General features: G+C 45.1%; 2 protein-coding genes across 5 annotated transcripts in view; both read left to right on the top strand.

Annotated features, from left to right (window-relative positions):
• The first annotated feature begins 1,183 nt into the window (after positions 1–1,183).
• MCEE (methylmalonyl-CoA epimerase) lies at positions 1,184–11,318 on the top strand. Of its 2 annotated transcripts, XM_071568684.1 has the most exons (4): positions 1,184–1,293; positions 1,898–1,999; positions 7,277–7,617; positions 10,643–11,318. In XM_071568684.1, the coding sequence occupies exons 1-4, from the start codon at positions 1,263–1,265 to the stop codon at positions 10,793–10,795; spliced, it is 627 nt and encodes a 208-aa protein (XP_071424785.1). In that variant the 5' UTR covers positions 1,184–1,262; the 3' UTR covers positions 10,796–11,318. The 2 variants fall into 2 exon arrangements, with proteins under 2 accessions (XP_071424785.1, XP_071424786.1); XM_071568685.1 differs by lacking the exon at positions 1,898–1,999 and having other exon boundaries at positions 1,201–1,293.
• A 5,940-nt stretch (positions 11,319–17,258) lies between these two features.
• Positions 17,259–23,920, top strand: part of APBA2 (amyloid beta precursor protein binding family A member 2) — an 89,529-nt gene continuing 82,867 nt past the window's right edge. For all 3 annotated transcript variants that reach the window (XM_071568680.1, XM_071568677.1, XM_071568678.1), the window contains exon 1: positions 17,259–17,391. The gene's annotated coding sequence lies outside the window, so the exon portion shown is untranslated. The remainder of the gene's footprint in view (positions 17,392–23,920) is intronic.

Raw genomic sequence — 23,920 nt, 5'->3', positions numbered from 1 at the left:
CTCGGTGACCTCAGAGGCCTCTTCCAACCTGATTGATTCTGTGTGATTTGGTCAGAAACTGTCTCTCTCTGCAGATGTCCCTCGCTGTCTTTGGCCTCTTCCGCAGCTCTGGCTCGGCTCGGTGTAGAGCCCAGCGGAGGGCACAGCCCTCGCTCCACAGCGGGCATGGCTGCAGCTGCAGCGGAGCTGTGCAGCCGGCTCGGCACGGCCCGACACAGGCCGGCACGGCCCCTGTCCCTGACACGGCCCCTCAGTCTGACACGGCCCCTCAGTCTGACACGGCCCCTGTCCCTGACACGGCCCCTTGTCCCTGACACGGCCCCTCGGTCTGACACGGCTCCTCAGTCTGACACGGCCCCTGTCCCTGACACGGCCCCTGTCCCTGACACAGCCCCTCAGTCTGACACGGCCCCTGTCCCTGACACGGCCCCTTGTCCCTGACACGGCCCCTCGGTCTGACACGGCTCCTCAGTCTGACACGGCCCCTGTCCCTGACACAGCCCCTCAGTCTGACACGGCCCCTGTCCCTGACACGGCCCCTGTCCCCGACACGGCCCCTTGTGTCTGACACGGCCCCTTGTGTCTGACACGGCCCCTGTCCCCGGCACGGCCCCTCGGTCTGACACGGCCCCTCAGTCTGACACGGCCCCTCAGTCTGACACGGCCCCTGTCCCTGACACGGCCCCTGTCCCTGACACGGCCCCTCAGTCTGACACGGCCCCTGTCCCTGACACGGCCCCTGTCCCTGACACGGCCCCTGTCCCTGACACAACCCCTCAGTCTGACACGGCCCCTCAGTCTGACACGGCCCCTCAGTCTGACACGGCCCCTGTCCCTGACACGGCCCCTGTCCCTGACACAACCCCTCAGTCTGACACGGCCCCTCAGTCTGACACGGCCCCTGTCCCTGACACGGCCCCTGTCCCTGACACAGCCCCTCAGTCTGACACGGCCCCTCAGTCTGACACGGCCCCTCAGTCTGACACGGCCCCTGTCCCTGACACAGCCCCTCAGTCTGACACGGCCCCTCAGTCTGACACGGCCCCTCAGTCTGACACGGCCCCTGTCCCTGACACAGCCCCTCAGTCTGACACGGCCCCTCAGTCTGACACGGCCCCTTGTCCCTGACACGGCCCCTTGTCCCTGACACGGCCCCTGTTCCCGGCACGGCCCCTCGGTCTGACACGGCCCCTGTCCCTGACACGGCCCCTGTCCCTGACACGGCCCCGCGGGCAGGCGCGGCCGGCGCAGGCGGCGCTGACATGGCGGCGGTGCTGCGGCGCGGAGCGGCCGGTAACGGGGCGGGCGGGAACGCGGCGGCGGCGCCGGCGCCGGGGAGGGCCGGGGAAGGCCGCGGGGCTCGATGTCCGCTTCCCGTGGGGCTCGGTGTCCGTCCCGGCTGAGGTTCCAGGTTCCAGCCCCGTTCCCCCAAGGACTCGGTGTCCGTCCCGGCTGAGGTTCCAGCCGCGTTCCCCCAGGGGCTCGGTGTCCGTCCCGGCCGGGGCTCGGTACCCGCTCCCTCTGGGGCTCGGTGCCCGCCCCGGCTGAGGTTCTAGCCCCGCTCCCCCCTGGGGCTCGGTGCCCGTCCCGGCTGCGGTTCCAGCCCCACTCTCCCTGGGCTCGGTGCCCGTCCCGGTTGGGGCTCCAGCCCCGTTTCCCCCTGGGCTCGGTGCCCGTCCCGGTTGGGGCTCCAGCCCCGCTTCCCCCTGAGCTCGGTGCCCGTCCCGGCTGCGGTTCCAGCCCCACTCTCCCTGGGCTCGGTGCCCGTCCCGGCTGAGGTTCCAGCCGCTCTCCGGGCCGCGCGGGCCATCAAGGCGATCTCCCCGTGAGCGCCTCACAGGCCAAACGAAACTAGCACTTCTTAAATAAAAACAAGGTCTCCTGCTCCAATTCACAGGCATATTGACAGCTGGCATGAACTGGCTCAAAGTAAACTTCGGCAGCAAACTCCAAATTCAAGGCGCAAGGAGGAGCTTGTCTTTTTTAAAGTGTTTTGCAGGTGAAAGTCAACATAATTTCCCGTTTGTTTGAATAACCTGTACCGTTGTCTCTTAGTAAAGAGCAGACTCAATTCACCCTGCCCAAACCACGCTGTTTCACTTGGTAGCCACAGACTGCAGGAGAAACGTGACTGAGACTCAGCACTGTCAGTGAGCCATCGGTAGGACACTGGGAATGAAAGCACCTTTGTGCAACTGCACTCTGATGGAAGAAACCAGAGCTGCAGCACAGTAAGACTCAGGCTTTACTGCCTGTGGAACCTGTCTGGTTCCCTAAAGTCCCCTGCAGCATGAGGGATGCCCTAAGCATAGGTGACTGGCAGAGTTCCCAAGATGCTCATGCTGCCTTGAAATTGCTTGGATTTAAGGATGACTGGACTTTATTGATGATTTAGATGAGGGGATTGAGTCCATCATTAGCAAGTTTGCAGATGACGCCAAGTTGGGAGGGAGTGTTGACCTGCTGGAAGGCAGGAGGGCTCTGCAGAGGGATCTGGAGAGACTGGAGAGATGGGCTGATTGCAATGGGATGAAGTTCAACAAGGCCAAGTGCAGGTCCTGCTCTTTGGCCACCCCAACCCCCTGCAGCGCTCCAGGCTGGGCACAGAGTGGCTGGAGAGCAGCCAGGCAGAGGGACCTGGGGGTTTGGATTGACAGGAGGCTGAACATGAGCCAGCCTGTGCCCAGGTGGCCAAGAAGGACTACCTGGTCCAAAGGGATCCTGTCCTGTATCAAGAATAGTGTGGCCAGCAGGCCCAGGGCAGTGACCCTTCTCCTGTACTCAACACTGGTGAGGCCACACCTTGAGTGTTGTGTTCAGTTTTGGGCCCCTCAGTTGAGGAAAGAGACTGAGGGGCTGGAGTGGGGCCAGAGAAGAGCAACGAGGCTGGAGAAGGGACTGGAGCACAAGTGCTGTGGGGAGAGGCTGAGGGAGCTGGGGGTGTTTAGCCTGGAGAAGAGGAGGCTCAGGGGAGAGCTCATCACTCTCTACAACTCCCTGAAAGGATGTTGTACCCAGGTGAGGGTTGGTCTCCTCTCTCAGGCAAGCAACAGTAGGACAAGGGGGCACGGGCTTAAGCTCTGCCAGGGGAGGTTTAGGTTGGATATCAGGAAGAAATTCTTTCCAGAGAGAGTAATCAGGCATTGGAATGGGCTGCCCAGGGAGGGGGTGGATTCTCTGACCCTGGAGGTCTAAGGTGAGACTGGACATGGCACTGAGTGCCATGATCTGGTAATCTAAGTAGGGTTGGATTAAGGGTTGGACTTGATGATCTCAGAGGTCTTTTCCAGCTCAACTGATTCTATGACTCTGTGACTATGGCCTTTCTCCATTTGGTCAGAGGGCCCCTGTGTGCCAGACTGCCTATGGTGACAGCATCCTCTCCAGGCTTTGGGAGCTTTTCTCCAGCAGAGAAGTTGACAATAGAGCAATGCCCAGTGCCAAGGTTCTCAGTGCAACCCACTGTTGTGAAAGCTCCCCATGGAGCACATGACTGATTTCAGGTGGCTTTGGGTTGTGTTTGATTCCTTAACCATGAAAGTCAACAAACACTGCCCCACATAAGAAGCACCAAGCCTGTGAATCAACATTTGGAGGATGAAGATCTCAGTTCACGGGGCACTTCAGACTTGTTACTTCATGTTCATAATCTGCTTTGTCACAGAATGTAACCCTCACTTGGTATAACTTGGTATGACTGTACATTTAAATTCTGATGTGCTTAATACTAGTAGATCAGTCAACCATGAATAGAATAAACCCCAAATAGATCAATTAAAAACTATTCTTCAAATGAAGCTGGAAAAGGTTGCATATATTCTGCAGTATCACTGTGAGGAGGAAACCAGCAATCTTCTGTGAGAGCAGGGTCAGCTGATCTTCTCTAAAGGACAAGATGGCAAGTGAAAATCAGATTTGATTGTCAGTGTTTAAAAAATGAGGTATAAAACTAAAAACAGTAGGGGCAAATGATGTGTACACCAGGAGAAGCAACTTCAAACTTCACATGGGATTTGGGTCAGCATATGAAGGATTTTCAGACAGGACAAATTCAGATGGATGCTTCAGGCACGTCCTCTGGCTTCAAAAGAAGCACAGAAAGTAATTTTTTTTAACCCTGCAGAAAGTTAATAATTACTTGAATGATTCAGTAAGTCAGTGGAGAATTGCTTCTCTGGTTGAAGAATTTAGCCACAACAGTTAATAGCACCAGTTGTGTGATATTTATGCATAAATACAAGTGTTGCTTTCCTGAAACGTGGAAGGGATGAGCTTTCATTTTGAAGTTTGCTGAAAAGCTTTTTTTTTTCACTGCAGGGGCATTTTTTGATTATTGTATTAGAAGATTAGGATTTTAAGTAATCTATATAGTTACTAATCTAGATAATGCAAGAAAAGCACAAGTACTTTTTGTTTAATGTCAATTCAATTATGGGTTTAAAATTAATACTCTGTATGCATGTGACTAGAGCTGGGATAAATTCACAAGACTTCATAACTAAATGCCCATATGAGTGGGCATTTAAATATCTTTGACTTTACAAGAATCTTAGGAATATACTTGACTTCTTCAATCTATTCTTTCCAGGAAAGACCACAAAAATTAAACTTTTCTTGGGCAGAACCCAACGGAAAGAGCATTTTCTAGTATTTGTGCTATTGCTTCAGTAAGAGCTGAGAAACAGCCTGTCTCTGTCAAGTTACTTGAAAATAGAAAAAACACAAATTAATAAACAATAATAATAATAATAATCATGTAGTCACATGCCCTGAGTGAAGTGCAGCAAGAATTATAGATGGGAAATGTAAAAAAGAATTGGAACAATCCCATTCTTCCCCACTAGCAAAAATTGCTTGGAAAAAACCCCTCCATCAGTGGTATTTCTATTGAGCTGTGATCTGTTCATATTTGAAAGAGAGAGTAAAACAATAAAAGGCTCTGGGAAAACATAACAAATTGTGTAGCAAGTGATCCTTCTCTTTCAAAGGATTTTTCTCTTTTGGAGATTACTGCCCTCCCTCAAGTGGAAGGACATCTCTTGCTTCAGCAATTAAGAAATTACTGTGGGAAACTGAACTATTCAGGAGAAGCTTGGGTGGGCACAAAAGACTCTCTAGCAGATGTTGGGTTTTTTTCTTTTTTGGACACATTTACTCTGGTGATCTGGGCAGACTGTAGTTAATTATCCATGCTTCTAATCATTCCACCTGGACACTGCATGTTTGTTCTCTTACATTATAAGCATTGCACAGTGTTGCTTCCTCAGGGAATTAATTTGTTCACCCTATCCAGCTGCATTTAGAAGTCAAATCTATCTACAAAATAGTTTCAGCATAGACATCTGAAAAACAAGTATTTTTCTTCTGTGTAGAAGTTTCTAGGGGGTTTTTGGACATGTAAGAAGCTGAAAAGTAGTTACTGTGCCATACCAGTGTGACAGCCTAAAGGTAACAAGGGAAAAAGGATTGTCCAGAACTGCTGGCTGTGGTGAAGGAGATGACAGGATGGACTGTGTGAAAGTCTGGCAAGAAATACTCCAGGGCAGTTACTTACAGACCAGGACATCCTACTTAATGTAGGATGTTGGGTTTGTATTATCAGAAGATTCTGAACAGACTTGCTTTTGTGATACCAAGTCCTTGGTAACACATACTTTGCACATTGTAATTTTAAGTGTCAAATGCCCACAAAATTTCTTCTTCCATCACAACACAATGCTCAGAAAGGCTTAGACTCAAGGACTGCATCAGTTGTATTTGTGAAGAACAATGAGCTGTAGAGTCTTGGACTCCCATGGAATGGGAACTCTCAGTTTCACAGAGTGAAGTTAAGCTGATTTCTTACAGCTCCTGCCAACCTGACAGCTCCCAGTGACCTTCCAGAGTACCAAGGCAAGCCAGGCTGCCCTGAGTGCATTGCAAAGCATCCAGAATCTCAGAGCAGGCTTGGCACAATCTCTTAGCAAAGTAGCACATTTGTGAGTTTAAAGCTAAGAATGCCTCAAAGACTCCCAAAATGCTGAGATGCCTCTGGCTTGGCCTTGAGGCACTGGGAGCTCTGACTTGGCCTGAAGCACACGGGCATGAAATTAAAGTGTGGCTTTTATGAATATATCCTTTCATCTAATTCTAGTGCTGGAAACAACTGATGACAATTTCTCCCCACCCCCAACCTCTCCAGATTCTAGTACTGTGACAGATTATTTAATGTAATTAATTTGTAAGTATCCTCATTTTGTGAGGGTTTTTTTGTGATTTTTTTTTTAAAAAAAACAAGTAACCCTAGAGCTACTTATGAGCAACACAGCAGTGTTGCAAAGATCAATATTGCCTGTCAGAGCAGTCCATGAAGAGCTCTGGAGATGGAATCTAAGCTGTTTTTCATGGCACTGTTTCTCCATGACTTCATCTTTTCTGTATGTGCCATCCCTAACCTTTGTGTCACATGGTCATCCAGTATTTTTTATAATTAACTTTTCATTTATGATGAGCCAGATCATATTCTTTTTCTTTAGTAAGTCACACTGAAACCAGTGGCTGAAACAAGTTATATTATGCAAACTATACTTTGAGAATAATTAAATTATTACTGGTCAGTTGGACATGATATTGTTTAAAGTATTTAAACTGAAACATTTCTAAGGATCTTGAAATGGATGAGTGAAACAAAGTATAACAGCTGTATGGCATGTCAAAAGTAAGAAGGGCAAATGGCTTAATTGGAGAAAGAAATCAGACTCAGGAGATTTTAGGATTCCTTAAGCCTCAGATGTAACATGACATTTAATTCTTTTCTGGAGTTAGTTCTGACATCTGAGAGCTCAAGTCTTTTATCTTTTGGATCTTGCAGTATCAGTTCTGTCCAAGGTTTCATCTGGGGCTTTCTGGTTTGTTTGCTATAATTATGAGATGTGTAGTTACATCCTAATGTCTTTCTCTATTTTCAAGCAGCTCTGGAAAGTTCAGAAGTCACTTTTGAGCACATTATGCTGTTGATTGTTATGTTTGGTCACGTATTCCTCTTTTTAACAGGCATATGGAAGGATTTACACCAAATTAGAGTCTGGGTTGGGTTGGGGTTTTGGGGGTGGTTGTTTTTTTGTTGGTTTGTTTCTCTTTATACTTCAGAATATTTACACAGTCTCTGAAAAAAAGTTCATTGAGCTGTTAGTACTAAATGGCTTCGCTGTTCTCTAGGCCTTTAAAGGGGAAAGAGCAGATACTGATCCTTTCTCAAAAACATTGTATCATACCAGTGCTATTTACTTTTTTTCAGGGCTTCTTACCAGATTGCAGATTTCAGCTCCCACAGGACGAGTTACGTCGTCATCCAAGTCCTTTTCCCAAAACATTCCAAGCTGTGTGTGGAAACTGGGCCGGCTGAACCACGTGGCCATCGCAGTGCCCGACCTGGAGAGAGCCCAGTCCCTGTACAGGGACGTGCTGGGGGCTCAGGTGAGCGAGGCCGTGCCTCTGCCTGACCACGGGGTCTACACTGTCTTTGTGGAGCTGGGCAACACCAAGCTGGAGCTTCTGCACCCCCTGGGAGAGAAAAGTCCCATAGCAAGTTTTCTGCAAAAAAACAAGACTGGAGGAATGCACCATATCTGCATTGAGGTATTTCAACACAATATATTATGTAGTAAGATATATTAAACTAGGCTTGTTTTTTCTTAGGTTTGACCTGTGTCATGAACAGATATATAAGGCTGTCATATTTGTGAAAATTTTTATTTCATAAGAAGTCTTAAACATGCCTTTTTTTTCTGTTTTGGAAATCACAGTTCAATTTCATGAGCTACATGATTGTTTTTTCCTCTTTTATGCCATAAAGATTAAATTGGGGAAGAAAGGGTTGAGAGGCCACTATGGAAGGTGGGCACCCCAAGGGCTTGTGAACAGTGTTGGAGAGGTGACAACTTCCTGGCACAGAAGGACATCCTGTGGAAAAAGAAAGTTGTAGGTTTAAGCTAAGGCATAATTTAGATGTTAAAAAGTTTATTCTTGTTTGATATTTAATTGATAATTATACACTGAAGTCCAAAAGCTTGCCAGTTGTGCTTACCAAACAGCAGCAAAGCCTCCAGAGTTCCTTCTGTCCTTCCTTGCCCAACCAAGAGGGACTGGTCTGTCAGAGATGTAAAGGTGCTGGGTAAAGTACTTACCTTATTTAGGATACTGATGTTTTAGTGTACATGTTTGATGCAAAATTTCATGCTGCTGCCTATGATATATGTTTAAATATTTTACAGAGCTGAGTCTTACAAACTATTATTGCAAAGTGTAATTATGCAAAGTATAATATTAAAAAGTAATGGGATTACTGATGTGAGTAAAAACTGTTTTCAGAATCCATCTATAGAGACCAGCATTTCCAGTTGTGTGCTTTCCTTGAAAATTGAGAAACTTTGCATAGTCATAGGCATTGCAATTTTTCTTACATTTTTTGTTTGTTTGCAGATGATCAAGAGTAGGAAAATTAATTCTGTTTAAAATGTCCCTAATTGTTAGGAAAGGAGAGTGTAGAAGAAAGAAGCAATTTGCAGTAGGAATGAAAAAAGCCTCCAACCCTCTGTAAGACCAGTGGTTCTTACTCACAGTGGCTCTTACTCACAGGTACAGGAGAAAGAAATAGTGGGCATTCCTCAGCAAAAAGAGCTCAGAGTTCCCAAGAGTTTCAGGTTTATGTAATACTCTTTAAGAAGCTTTAAATATTTGTTACCAGCTGAAATTGTTCTGTGTAGATCTCCATTCTGTGTGAGAGATGATCTCATTGCAGATGAACAAAAGATGACTCTCAGGGGAAGTCATTTACTGCTCAATTTACACACACAACTTGAGAAGAATGAGACAAGGGGATTGTACAAATTGGACAATGTAGAATCTTCTGTTGAAAAAGAAAATTTATAACTGTGTACAGCAGGTCAAGCAGACCAGGAGTGATAATCTAACAGATAATTTCCATGAATAAACTAGTGCTACTTGCAACCAGATTTTCCTAAATGAAGATTTGTAATTCACTAATATAATCTCTATGCAAAAATAATAATAGTTTTTAAAAATTAAAAAAATTGAGAAAAAGATTGTCTTAAGTCTCCATGTTTGTCTCCATGTAAGGACAAATGGAAGATTATGGACTAATTTACACAGGGAAAAAATCAATCCATTGTTGACCTGCTGTTTAAATGGGACTGAAAAACAAATCTGGTCACTACCATAACCAGAAAGATATTAAGCTTCCTATTGCAATTTTCCATTCTCCTCAGAATGAAATGTCTTAAAATTTCAAAAATAAGTGGTCTTCTAAGTTGAGCAAAAAAGGCTTTAATAAAAACTATCAAAGAACTTCAGTGTCAATTGACTGTTCATTTGAAATTTAAAAAAATATGTTTTAGAAATATCTCTCTATGAAAAACTTTAGTGCAAAAAACTGAATTGCAAAAATCCTTTCCATACTGGAGAGGAAGTTTATTACAATACTTTTAACAAGTTTATCATAATACTCTTAATTTATTCCTTCTGTCTTATACAAAGGAAAATCTAGACAGATGTTTTGATAGGAAACGTGTTTCATACAAGATTAATATTTTAAGAAGAAATGAAATTATTCCTGACCATTGATAATTAAATTTAATCTTTGCATGTAAAAAAAAAACTGAAGTGAGTTTAAAATTTAGAGCTGCAAATGAGTAGAAATTAGAGGGTGTCTGTTCCTCTGAATTAAAGCCAAGTATTTCCTTCTTCCCCACAGTGGCATCATGAGAGTTTATTCACCAAATTATGTCCAGATATCTGAATGTTGAAAAATAGCAACACTATTACTTTAGTTCTAGGTCTTTATTGATTACTGAATTTTCTACACTGAGTGCTAAGTTTATTATTTCCAAAAAGGAATCATTTAAGATTTTGGAAAATTCAAATTTCATTGGATGAGATGGCATCAGACTTCAGATCACACTACACAGCATAGGCTTGTTTTTGTTAATTATGTTTCCTGTAGGAAACTGTACTGAAATATTACATTAATAGCTATTATCATAGTTAAGTTCAGTAGGAAGAACAGGTCCTGTTCTGGGTAGATTTTTGATAATTCCAAGCTTTTTTCCTTAGGAAACCTTATGAACCTAAACCTACTCAGAAGGAGGATATATAAATTTAAAAGGGACTTTCATTTACCTTCTGCCCATTGCCCTCCCTTTTCACCAGCATCTAATGAGTCAGTGTTCTGTCATCAATTAGAAAGGGAGGCATTTTTGTTTAGTTATTGACAGTTTGAAGGCAATATCTTCCTAATAATGGTAGTGCAGAGTTTAGATTATTTATGGAATCCTTATAAAGTAACAGCATAAAAAAAAATCAGTGGGCTCTGTGCATGAGGGATTTCAGTTTTTTAATTTCTTAAATATAACATAATCTGTTTAAACAGTATTTTACAAAATCTTCAAATAAAAAATGCAAACTTCTGTAGTATTTTTATTTTTAAGACTAGATGTTTTAAAATGGTTTTATAGTTTAATTTATTTTCAGAATTAGGATTCAAAAATAACATTTTTGTAAGGAATTATGGTATTGTTACTAACTGTAAAATCTGCATAATAACAGTGTCATGTGTTAATTTGTGTGAACTGTATTTTTTTACAAGGTTGATGACATAAAAGCAGCTATGGCAGAACTGAAGGAAAAACAGATACGAATCCTGAGTGAAGAGCCAAAAATAGGTGCACATGGCAAACCTGTGATTTTCCTTCACCCTAAAGATTGCCATGGAGTCCTTGTGGAACTTGAGCAAGCTTGAGCTGTAATGTTCATAAACACAACAATGGAACAGTTGTGAAATGGCTGAGCTGCTGCTGGGAATATTGATGTGGTGTTCAGTCTTCACAGGCTCAATCCCACAGATTAAGTACAGCTTTTGGGAACTGACAGTGCTGCAGATTTGGGGGTCTTTTTTTAGTTTGTTTTTGTTGCTGATCTGATTTTCAGAATTACTTTATTGGCGTTTCTTGAATTCTCTGTGATTCTAAAGATGATTGCACCAACCAAGTTATGTATGTACCATAGTAATTTATGTTTTGTTGCCTGTTTGCAGCATGATTTTGCCTCTGTAAGCACAGAAACTCTACAGTTTCTAGGTCATTTTGGTATTTTGTTCTACATTTCAGAGCAGAGACCCACTTCTCAGTGACAACAGCATAGCCTAGGCATTCCCTTTAGAAACAAAGGAAAAATGAACCATGTATTTTCTGTTTTTACCATTCCCCATCTGTGCTTCACACTGACTGATTGGCTCATGAATAAAATATCTGTCAGTTATTGTATGGGTGTCTGCAATCAGTAAATAAGTTTTTCTTGGCATAACAATTACTGCCAAGGAAGTTACCATGCATACATCATCATTTAGTTGTTTTATGAACTCTGTGGATATGCAGGCAATGCCAAAAGAGGACCTGAAATATTATTTACCTGATCTGTATTTCAGAGTGTAATGTACTTGTCACATTTGAGTTTTTTCAGTTATTGATTTTCTTTTCGAGCTTCATCCGTAGAAGGAGATGTGGGAGAGACATGGAAAAGCAGTGATTAAGCTTTTAATTTACTTTACAGATATGGTTTCCCTGTGCAAAAGCACTTAGAAAATCAGTGGCAAACACACACCACGTAAGTCTTGGCTGTGCAGAGTGTCCTCAGCATTAAAGAACATGCCAGTGTGCTCATTGTGCAGTCACAGCTGGTTGACTTATCTATGGACAGACTTCACTTTTTTGGTCTACATTACCCAAGCATTGTCCTGAAAGTTTCTTTTATAGGTTTGTTTTGACTTAACAGCTCTAGAAATTGAAGACTTGCTGTTTGTCTCTCTCTAGTTTTCTTAATCTTTAAAAAGTCATATTTTTTCCTACCTAAACCACAATCTGCATCCACAGTGAAAAGCTCCAGCTCGATATGAAGTAAGTTCATTTCAGTCTAGAGGAGTTTTTACTTAACAGAATGGAATTCTTTGGATGTGTGTCATGTTTGCTGCAACAAAATACAAGTATAATGTTGACCTGAGATTTAAACAGGGCTTTAAAGACATTGATGCTTCCTCATGACTTCTGAAAAAGTCTCTACAAAGCCAAAGAGAAGAGATAATTTTGTACTCAAAATTCCTTCTATCATATTTTGAGAAAAATACAGCCTTCCATAGCATTCCTGTTTCATCAAATCACTGTTTAGAGGGCAGTTTGTGATCTAAACCCCTTTGAATTTAGAAATTCTGAGGCTCACGATGGAAATGCAGAATGATTTAATATTCCTGAAATATGATTCTGCCATTCTAGGAGACATTCTATGAGCAAAGCTGCTTTTGTCTTTCCATCCTGTCAAAGACAGGGAGGCATCTTTTCTGCAAAACTAGCATAGGGATGCCAAGACTAGAAGCCTCACTTAGTTACATGTCAAGACAATTGAACAGAAGTCTTTGACCCTAATACCCTTAGTTTGGTGCAACAGAAAACAGGGCAGTGCTCCCTTGGTTCATTCTCCATTTCTCTGACCTGTCTGAGGGAGATGAATTTTGTGTATGACATCTGTCAATACACTCAGAGTAGGAGCTTGGTGTAGTACTGGGGAATGGAGATTCTGAGTAAACAATCCTTACTCTACTTGTCTGCTTGTGCTCCCTGTCTTCTTAGCAAAAATGCTTTTTAGCTGGTAACCAGAAAGTTTCCTGACTGACTGCTCTGACTAACTCAGCTGATGGATTTTGTTCTTCGTAACTGAGTCTTGCTCCTTTCTCACTCACAATTTTTACATTTCATCTGACTCCTCCTAGAGTGGAAGTCAAGATGTTATCAAAAAGAAACAACTGCCTCAAAAGGAGAGTTTGGGTCTGCAAATTAGTCATCACCCCAGACTGGGTCATGCTTATGTTGGTGGCATCATACCCCCTTCTCATCTGGGTATACACTACAAGGAAGAAGAATTCCCACTTCCCCTTGGAAGGAATAGGCAAGGGAGATAGAATCATAGAATCATAGAATGGATTGGGTGGGAAAAGACCTCCAAGATCATCAAGTCCAACCCTTGGTCCAACTCCAGTCCCTTTACCAGATCATGGCACTCAGTGCCACGACCAATCTCAGTTTAAAAATCTCTAGGGATGGGGAATCCACCACCTCCCTGGGCAGCCCATTCCAGTGCCTGATTCCAATGGACAGCTACAGGATCTGAATACAGCTAAGACTGAGAGAAGTTTGCTGTTCATAAGCTGAACTCCCATAGAGTTCAGTGGGAACAGGATCAGCCCCTGTATTTGTAAAAATTGTGTAGTCCTTCCCCTTAACTCAGACAGCCTTCACAAGTCATTGTTTTTGTGGCTTGCCAAGGGGTTGGGGTGGGGTTTAGATACAGGGGCCTTACTTTTTGTCACTGCCATGATGATAAAAGAGGAGTAACATCAAGATAAACAGTGGAAATTCAGGGATGGAAACTAGAGAAATAGAGAACTGAGATCCGCTTCTTCCAGTGGAGGGACACGTAATGATACAACCCTGTTGCAGCAGTGTAGAACTTCTGGGAAGAACAGTGATTGAAATAACTGGAGCCTGGTTAGCTCAAAGACAATTAGGCTTTGACAGTTTTGGTTTTAGTTTGGTTTTTTTTTAATTTGTTTTTTGTTTGTTTGGTTGGTTTTTTTAAAAAAGGTACAGTGAAACCTTCCCTTCTGGTAATGCCAACCTTCTCAGAAGATGAAGTGTTAATATTTTGCCCATTAATTTTCTTATGCTTGTGTTACTTGTCAAGTGTAAGTTCCCTTTTCCAGTCTCTCCATGTGTCTTTTTTCCCTTCTGAGCTCAAGCGTGTTCCCATCTTATGCTGCCTAAGGCAGACAAGACACATTTTTCTGAACTCCATCAACATTACTCAGACAGTTAAAGGGCTCATAATTAAATGATGCAAAATATCTTTTTTTACTTCCTCTATGCAACCCTCAAGTCACTTCTAGGTGGGAGGAGGAGAACAGGCTGCAGAGTGAATCCCTCTGATGAGACAAACCCAGAAGCAAACTCAAAAACCTGAGAAAAGAGCTAACTCTATGCCTTTTAAAAGCTGATCTTACAGTTTTGCACATCTAAAGTCTCACAGAAAGACCATGAAACATGGAGATGTTTACATTACCTACTTAAGGTTCTTACAGCAGGAGCTCTGAATGATTTCCTTGGCCCTTCAGCTGATTCTGTCCTTACAAGAAATTCCTTCTGTAGTGATCTGACTTGGGTTTGTTGAACTTAAGAACTCTTGATTAAGAGCAAAACTCAAGAGTTAATTGTTTCAATACTCAGGTCATTTACCAAAGCACTTGCCATGCTGACCAAATTATTAGACTATGAAACAGAGTAAGATCAGTGAGTCTGACCAATTAATTCCTATGAAAATGGAAACTAACAACAATGTATGAATTAATAACCCAGTGTTGACATTTCACAATGGAAGATCTCACCCTCTTAGGAGTGCAGAATCTGCCACCTTTGATAAGCATTTTCAAAGCACTTTGAACAGTTTATGAAATGTTTATCTTATTATGAAGGAGTGAGGTTTGTATCCTGTGATGGCGTAATCCTTAAATATATATAAAATTATGTCAACTGTTTTAATGTTCATTTGCACTCTCTTGCATATTGTTGAAGAGCATTGTTAGCTGCAAAGTTTATAGCATAGATTCACAAATGAAGAATTCTCATACATTTTAAAGTTATGATACATTTGAAGCATTGGGTGACTTTTCTAAATGTAATCTAAAATGGCCTTTTAACTTGTGCTTTGCTACTGTAAAAATAGCAAATAAGTACTAAAATCTTCTATAAAGTAGGTCTTCAAGGAAGATTTTTAGTTATTTTTAACAGTGCATTTTTTCAGTATTAAAGATACATTTAAAACATGATTTAGAGAGAAAAGTTCTGAAGCAGCTTTTGTAACTGAAGTTGTATGTGCTGATGCACAGTTTGCATTAAACAGGGGAAATATCCAGCTCTGCAGCCATGCCTGGCTTGTATGGGAGGGATTATTTCCAGAAATTGAAGAGCAACAGAGAGGTACATCCTTTCACCTTCTGTTTTGCTATGTCATTTTCTATAATAACCATCTGTCTGAGTCACTGTCTCCAAAATGAGGTGGAGGGAGAATGTTTGTTAGAAACTTTAAGAGGTTTAAAAAAATCCATCACCCTCCCTTTGGGACCTCTGCAGTCTTTGAGAGGTCAGTTGTAGTACAATACCTGCAGCTGCAGGATCTTCCAAACATATACCTGCTCTATCAAGCTGGAAGTACTGTTTGTGATATATTGACTGAGAAAGTGAAAATTCCTTATGTATAGGAAGCTATTTCATCAAGTTAACAATTTTGAGAATGAATAATATGAATTAAAACATCTGCCAAACGTTTAAACAGCCCAACTACAGATTGTATCTGTAGATATGCTGTAGTTCTGTGTAAAACATACATGCATTGCAGTGTAGGTAATGTTTGAGTTCTCATTACCTTCAAAGGAAAACCAAAATCAGTTAATTATGTAGAAAGGGACAGATGGGGAAAGTCACCACAGAAAACCATGAGAGAAAATAGCTCTTTAGGAGCAAATGGCTACTCTGTAGTTAGTCAGTCTTGACAGAAATCTTAACAACTAAACAAAAAACAAGAAAACCCCTACAAAATGCTCTTCCAACGAAGGGCCTTTGCATGTGCATGGACTGGGAGTTGCTGCTCAGCAGCTGGTGCAGCTCCCCCAGGCAAACAGCACCCGGAGCTGGGCACAGTGATCCCAGGGAACACTGACTGCTGTGGGAGTGCAATGTATTTGCGTTGTGACAGCTGCTCACCTTTGCTATCCTGAGAAAGATTACTTTTTACACTCAAGAACAGCTACAAGCTCAAATTTGCACACCTGTGAGCAGATCCTGTCATAATTGCCCTAAGATAGATGTTCCTATAAATACAAAGTAGTCACTATCCCCTGGCTGCAGTAGGAAAATCTAGTGCTTTTGTAATAAAAGGCCTGAGGAACAACAATGTTTATCATTCACCATAAGTGTTCTTAGAGAAACCCACTTGAGTGAGCTTTTAAATAGTACACATTGAATCTTATATCTTTAATCCTTGGGAATGGATCTATGTGATAACTGCACAAAGGCATAAAAATCATGATTTGCTCTCATAAATCTGGCCACATGATGGAATGTGACTAAGTCCAGTGCTGTCCCCTGCTGCAATGTTCAGACTTTTGGTGTTTCATTTGGTTTTTGTTGCGCTGGAGCGCCTCAGAGAGCCGGGAGGGGTGAGGCCATTACCCAGCGGGATTCCCGGGCTGGCATTCAGGACTGTGCTTCAGGGACAAGGGCAGTGGAGCCCCGCGGGGCAGGGTGGCCTTGCCGAGAGTCACAGCCCGATGGAGCTCCCGGCGAACATCCCTGCTGGTCCAGGGCTCGGGAAGGGCGCGGGGGATGCGGGGGCTGCAGCCAGCTCTGCTCGGTGCCCGGTGCTGGACCAGCGCCTGCGTGGGCACCGGGACCACGGAATATCCGCCGGTCCAACCGCCTGCCCAGGCAGGTCACCTGGAGCAGGTGACACGGGAACGTGGCCAGGTGGGTTTGGATGTCTCCAGAGGGGGAGACTCCGCACCCTCCCTGGGACCCTCAACCCACGTCGACGTGAAACTTCTCGTGTTTTAGTCCATGGCCACTCTGCCCGTCCTGTCGAGGGGCGCCCCGGGAGGGGCCGGCGCGGAGCGGTGCGAGCCGCGTGTGTGTTGTGGGGACGGTCCGTGCGGGGCTCGGCCCGCACAGCCCCGCACAGCGCCCGTAAAGCTCCGCGCAGCCCCCTCACAGTCCTCAGCCCCGCACGGCCCCGCACAGTCCCACACATACCCCGCACTGTGTCCGCACTGCCTCCGCACAGTCCCGCACGGCCCCGCACAATCCCACATATCCTCCGCACGGTCCCCGCACATCCCTGCACGGCTCCGCACATCCCCGCACTGTCTCCGCACATCCCCAGCCCCGCACAGCCCCGCACATCCCCATCCCCTGCACTGTCCCCACACATCCCCATCCCCGCACTGTCCCCGCACATCCCCATCCCCGCACTGTCCCCGCACATCTCCGCACGGCCTCGCACAGTTCCGCACATCCCCCGCACTGTCCCTGCACAGCCCCCGGTCCGCACAGCCCCGCACATCCCGCACGGCCCCGCCCGCGCGGAGGCAGCGCAGCGCGCAGTGCGCCATGCAGGTTCCGGGGCGGCGGCGCGGGCAGCCATGCAGGTTCCCGGGCGGGCCGCGGTGCGCGGCGCTCGCGGCCACACAAAAGAGCGGCTGCGGCTGCGGGAGCGGCCCCGCCGCGCTGCGCGGTGCGCACGGTAAGCGAGTGCTGGGCGCGGGCACGGGCGGCTCCGGCGCGGGGGGGGACGGCTGCATCCCCGCGGGTCCCCTCGGCGGAGCGGGGAGCCCCCGGGCGCGCCCTCGCCCCGCGCCAGCGCGGGCGCTGCTCCCCTGAATCGGGGCTGGAGGCTGCCCCATCCCCATCCTCATCCTCATCCCCATCCCCATTCCCATCCCCATCCTCATCCTCATCCTCATCCCCATCCCCATCCCCATCCCCATCCTCATCCTCATCCTCATCCCCATCCCCATCTCCATCCTCATCCTCATCCCCATCCCCATTCCCATCCCCATCCCCATCCCCATCCCCATCCCCATCCCCATCCTCATCCTCATCCCCATCCCCATCTCTATCCTCATCCTCATTCTCATCCCCATCTCCATCCCCATCTCCATCCCCATTCCCATCCCCATCCCCATCCTTATCCTCATCTCCATCCCCATCCCCATCCCGATCTCCATCCCCGGCCCCTGCAGCCGAGCTCCCCGGTCGCGGTCGGGGTGCGGGGCAGCCCCGCGCATGGCGGAGCAGCCGGCGCGGCCGCGGTCGGGATCGGCGGTGCGGGGCTCCGGCTTCGGGGGCTGCCGCCCGCCCGCATGTCCCCGCGGTGCCCCCCGGCAGGCGCTGCAGGGCCCGCATGTCCCCCCGGGCCGGGCTGCGGCCCCGCTCGGTGCCCCCGGGACGGCTCCGAGCCCCCCGGGACGGGACGGGGTGCGGGCACCGGCCGTGCGACATCCGCATCGTGTCGGTGTTCTCTGCCAGGGCGGGAGGCTGAAGCCCCTGTTTGACCTAATAAGAGTCTAAAGAAATGCGAGAGGAGCCCTCCTGTAATGCAGCACCGCTCGGAGTTTGTATTCGTTCTGATTTTGTGCCTCCGCTGTGGCAAAGGCATCAGAGCCTTTGATGCTCTCTCTTCCCGTTCCCTTCATCAGCAGGTCTGGAGGGGAAAAGCTGCTCAGCTACGAACACTTGATTTGTGTTGGGATATACAGCATGAGACATTATAGCATGGTCTGTTTGCCTCTTTTTGAACAGTTTTTTGAATATGTATGTGTGGTGGCTTGTATTGCCGTAACAAAAGGGGGTGGGGGTGGGGGAAGGAAGGGAATGCTGTGTTTGGAGCCGCATCTTGGGAAGTCAAAGAAAGACTGGCTTATTTTGCCTCAGCTGGCAGTCTGTGCTTTCAGATTTACGTACTCTGCGTCCTCAATGCCGTTTTGATGGTTGTTGCATGCTAGGGAGGACTTACAAGAAAAGAAATTTAAATAGGAGATCATTCAGTGTTCATAGTACAGAGCTGATGTGCATTGCAGTGATGTTCAAGAAAAGTCTGAAACGACTGTGATGAGTTTGTGTGGAAAATGCAAATAGTGTTTCAGCTGTATCACCTGGTCAAGGCCACCCTATAATCTCCAAGGAGGGGCTGGGAAATCCATTTGCAGAAAAGGTTTTCCTCTATTATTCCTGTTACCCAAGCATCCCTTAACCAGCAGAACTGAAAACCAGAAACAACTGCTATCATAGTTTTATGTGGCTTTGTGTAAGCCAAAGTATTTCCAAAATAAGTTAACTCTGAAAGGGAGGTATTTCATCCTTTATTGCCACTTAAGTTAAAATACAGTATGTGCTGATTATCTGTGAGTTGAAAAGCAAAAGATTGAAGTTTATGTTAAAGCATAAGATGGCAATTTATCACTGTACAGTCCTGATTCTACTCCATATGGAACAGGTAAGATGGGAGAGCTTTTCTTTCATGTGCTGTTCTCTGAGTACTAAACTGCTAAAGTGGAAGCCACTGTCTTTATTCCATTTGGGGCTCACAGGATTTCAGCCTGCAGAACTGTCCTTATAAAGCCTGACTGTCAGGTTCCTAAATTCTCTGATAGTTTATCCCTTCCTTATCTGCACTTGGAAATAGCTAAACCTATTTTTAAAAAGGCAGTGTTGCCTCTCATCAGCAGCTGCATTATTGCTTCCCCTTGGCCCTCTGATGGTGTCTTGGTTTGAGATAAGCAACTGCCAACCCCCCCAAGCACAGAGAGAAAAGCCTCCCTCCTAACACCAGGGAAAGGGAGGAAAAGAGAGGGGAAAGAAAAAAAACACTTCAAACTGCATTTATACTAAATCTACATATATTTTTCACTGAAAGAAAGAGACAATTAGAAGAGAGTACAAATATACACTCACACGAGTCTGCAACAACAAGTTCCCCACCTCAACTTCTTAACGAACACACAAATTCTACTGTCTTAACTACACATTACTTAAGAAGAAGCTTATTCCCCAGGGAGACAAACTCAAGCAGAAAGGAGAGACCCAGAACAACACATTTTACTTTCCTGAGGTACCCTGTGAGCCAGTGGTGGGCCTGGTCCTCTCCATCCCCCCTGGGACAGCATCGTGTGTCCTCCCAAGAGGAGGGCTGAGAAGCAACTGCCTTAACCACTCCCACACTGGTTCCTGCTTCCCTGGAGATGATGCCATAATGTGGTATGGAATACAAAATTACTGGCTAGGAGAGGTCAGCTGTTAGCTCAGCCCAGCTCAAGTCAGCTGACAGCTTCGGCCTAGTCCAAACTTCAGAGCCCAAATCTAGGCCCACCTGGGTGAACCCATAACAGATGGTAAAGTGTTCTTGTAAAGGCTGTAGGTGCTCAATTCTTTAGGTTAAATCTTAAAATTCTGAGGAAGACTCTGAAAAAGCATATTTTGTGCAGTTACTTGATTAATCTCCAGGCTGGAGACTGGACATGAATTTAAACAAGAGCCACGTCTTTAAAAAGTGACCTTTACTTAAGGCTGTGTACATGAGAAACCACTTCAAGAAGCATAATTTTATCATCTCTTCAGCTGTTCTAAGAATATTTGCTAGGAAATAATTTGTGAAAATACCATGGTTTAAACCTCTCCCAGTTTATATTCCTGTGCTGAGGGTACAGGAATTAGCAAGTGATCTGTTCCAAGCTACCAGGTCACAGACAAATATGGAAGATGTTGGTTTTGCTCAGAACAAAATCTTGGCTGTTAGCCTTTGAACACATCAGGGTTGAGGTGTTTCTGCACACTTTTTGTATCCATTTCCCTTGTAATCTGTGCTTAAATAAACAAGGCAATTATTTCATGCTTTAAGCTACTGCATTGGTAGAGACTGGGGAGCAGCCCTGCCAAGAAAGCCCAGAGGTCCTGGGGAACAGCACCTGCCCAGGAACCAGCCATGCACCCTGACAGCAAAGACAGCCAGGAGCATCCTGGTCTGTGTGAACAACAAAGCAGCCAGGAGGTCAAGGGAAGGGATTGTTCCCTCTGCTCAGCATTCAGGAGACTGCATTTGTAATCCTGGGGGCAGTGTTGGTCCCCCCAGCACAAGATATTAATGAGCTGGGGTTCTGTGGAGGCCACTGCAGTGGCTGGGGCTGGAGGGCAGGCTCTGTGAGCAGAGGGTGAGGGAGTGGGGCTTGCTCAGCCTGCAGAAAGGAGGCTTGGGGGGCACATAACAACAGCCTTTCAGCACTTACAAGGAGCTCTTCAGGAAGTGGAGCCAGACTCAACACAGTGGAATGTGGCAGAGAATGAGAGCCAAAAGGCATGTGTTGAAACAAGAGGTTCACACTGGATGAAAGTAAAATCTCTTGCCCCACAAGCACAACCACACGTGGGGACAAGGTAGCCCAGAGAGACTGTGTGGTTTTGGCCTTGAAGGTTTTTGTTGAAACCAGCCCTGAGCAATCTGATCAGGCTTCACTGATGACCCTGGTTTGAGCAGAATGTTGGACAAGAAACCTCTGATGTTCTTTGCAACATGAATTGTTATGATCCTTTGAGCAGGCGTGTGCTTGTCCCTATCCATACATGGTGCAAGAAGCAGATGTGTTTCCAGAAATCAGAATTTTTTTAGAAAGAACTAGAGCTTTCATTCCAGGACTAATCCATGCATCTCAGCAAAGATGGAGTGTAATATCAGCAAGATACATTGACCCCTACTGTGTAACAGTACATTACTATTAGTACAAACTAATACCTTGCTATAAGCCTCTCAAGGAAGAGATATTTGCTTGAAATATTTTTATTTCAATGTAGATACAAACAAAAAAAAAGAACTTGCTACTTGCAAGCAACAGCTTTCCTACAAGGTATCTTTTGGCACTCCCATGAGGCAGTTAAAGCCTTGCAATGTTAGTGCAGGAAGCATAATGGGAGTTCTTACAGCTGGAGAAAATAAAGCAGTGATGGAGTCACATGCACTTCACAAGTTAAGAGGAAGAGCTGAAAGCCAGATCAGAATTCACTAGTTTTTAGACATTAAAAAAGAACTTGCAATTGCTGAGTCAAATGCTCATTATAAGTACTTTAGATACTTGCAAATGCTTTTAGTCTACTGGGAAGAGTATTACATGTAAGACTTTTTTTTTCCTGAGAACCATTTTCCCATGAGAGCTGTATGAAAAGCAGCTCAAGAAAGCATCATGTGATTCTTGAAGTGTTCAGTGCTTTAGGCTTGTGTTGTCTACAGGAGCTGAACATGCAGCACTTAGGCCTTGTCATGGCATCCAGTAGAAGAGGGTTTTCATTCCAGTTCTCAGTTTTGGCTGAATTTAAGTCTTATCTTGGCTAATGATACTGGTTTTCAGAATAAAGGTCTTACACAGCTGGTAAAACATACATAGAATGTGCTGTTTGTTTCTGATGCTGGTAGGTAAATGCACTGTCATTTGAGTACATGACATTCCTTTCCATTTTGTTGCAGTACTTACTGTCTTCATTCACGTGCTGCAGCAGAGGGAGGGGATTTGCACTTCAGGGAGAGTAAGTTAGAGCTGAGCAAAGACAGGTGTGGAAAACTCCAGGATTCAGAGGTGCTTCTACCTAAGCAAAAGAGTTAAAAGTAGAAGCCCTGTAGGTAGGGATGAAAAGGAAAATGTCAGTGTTCTCAGATGATAAGGTTGCATGAAGTACTGCTGGAGATGCATACTCTGAAGTATACTCATGCATGAAGGGATCATTTTCCTTTGAAACAAGTAAATGAAGAGGAAAGTTGGAACAAAGATATACAAAATGTGTCAGTTATAACCAGTGTGATGTTTGGAGTCTAGATAAGGATTTTCAAATAGTGCAGTGCAGACATCCATGGTACCAACCTGGGCTACCAGTGGGAGCTGCACACAGGAGTATCCTGGGACAGTTGGCTGTTTTGAATTATTAAGATGGAGTTTCCTTCCTTGTAGTCACAGGCTTAGTAATGAAGATTCAGCCCCAAGGGAATAACTTGTTATTGCTTTATTACTTAAATGGCAGATTATTTCCATTCTATTAATTGAATGAAGTAGTTTTTGAACTTTGTTTTGTATATGGATATTAGGAATATTTGTGAGTGTATCACTAACCAGCATTCTTTCCAGATTCCTCTCTTTTCCTTTCTGAGAGATGCACTTGTCAGCTACAACAAACCCAACCTGATAGTTTGGTACCACTAACCATTGGTGGTGACACAGTTCTGGTGAGTGTGCAGGTCTAAAGGCTTGACCACAGGAGTCCAGAATGCCAAGGGATGTTATGTAACATGGGAATATAGGGCTTTTTGAGTTCATTTCCATTTTCTCTAGCAGGATATTTTTCTTGCAGTGGCTGTAGAGTCACCTCTGCTTCCCAGTTGTTCCACTTTGGATTTGTAGTGAGTGACAGCCAACTGATTATCTGAGCATGACACTGCAGGGTTCTCTGGGGGATTTAGAGAGAGAGTAATTCCAGTAAAAACTGAACAGAAAATTGATATTTTAGGGGATAAGCAGTGATGGAGAATTCATATTCTTATGTATAGATTTGCAGCATTCCATCTCATTGTATTAAGAGCCTGAGTCCATAGAAAGTTTCATTTAGCTGAGGTTTTAGGAGTGACAGTAGAATGACCCCCTGGGATCACTGTGTGGTTCTCTGCATAAGCAGCTGAAGAAGGAAACATAGGAATGGATGCAGAAGACCTTGCATATCTTCAGGTTCTAGCAGTTGATGTAAACCTTAGTTTCACTATAAATTAACAACAGACAGCAGTGACAATGACACCTCAGTTCCTAACAAAACCACTGTGCCTATCTGTGGGAGCATCACATGGACAGATCTCTAAAGGGCCTCTGGAAAGGGCTCCTGGGGCATCTGCCTTGCAATGCCCAGTGGTCTCAGGCCAATGACCCTGCAGCACCCAGAAAGTCTCAATCACAGGTTAAGATCAAAGATTAAGTCATTGCAGCATTTCATACTGAAGAAGCAAAGTGCATCAAACCCCCTGTGGAACCAACTCTGTCTGTCACAAAGCCTTTGTGACAGGCAAGGCACTTGTGAAGTGATTATGTTCATAAAACAGGGAGAAAACTCATCTGCATAAGGGAGAGACCTGTAGACCTGTAAGTGCTGACTTTAGGAGTTCAAACTAATCAGAGAAATAAAATGAGCATATTGGAAAGCAAGAGAACATGGGAGGAAGGGAGGAAGGAAAGCAGGAGAAGGGGAAATGA

Source organism: Pithys albifrons, chromosome 13, assembly GCF_047495875.1.
Source record: "Pithys albifrons albifrons isolate INPA30051 chromosome 13, PitAlb_v1, whole genome shotgun sequence".
Lineage (NCBI taxonomy): Eukaryota > Metazoa > Chordata > Aves > Passeriformes > Thamnophilidae > Pithys > Pithys albifrons.
This window is presented reverse-complemented; position numbering and strand designations above follow the sequence as displayed.

Coding starts and splice junctions, on each gene's coding strand:
- MCEE (XM_071568684.1), top strand. CDS start 1,263: ATGGCGGCGGTGCTGCGGCGCGGAGCGGCCG. Junction 2,000..7,276: donor TTTTTTAAAGTGTTTTGCAG/GTGAAAGTCAAC, acceptor ACTTTTTTTCAG/GGCTTCTTACCAGATTGCAG. Junction 7,618..10,642: donor TGCACCATATCTGCATTGAG/GTATTTCAACAC, acceptor TTTTTTTACAAG/GTTGATGACATAAAAGCAGC.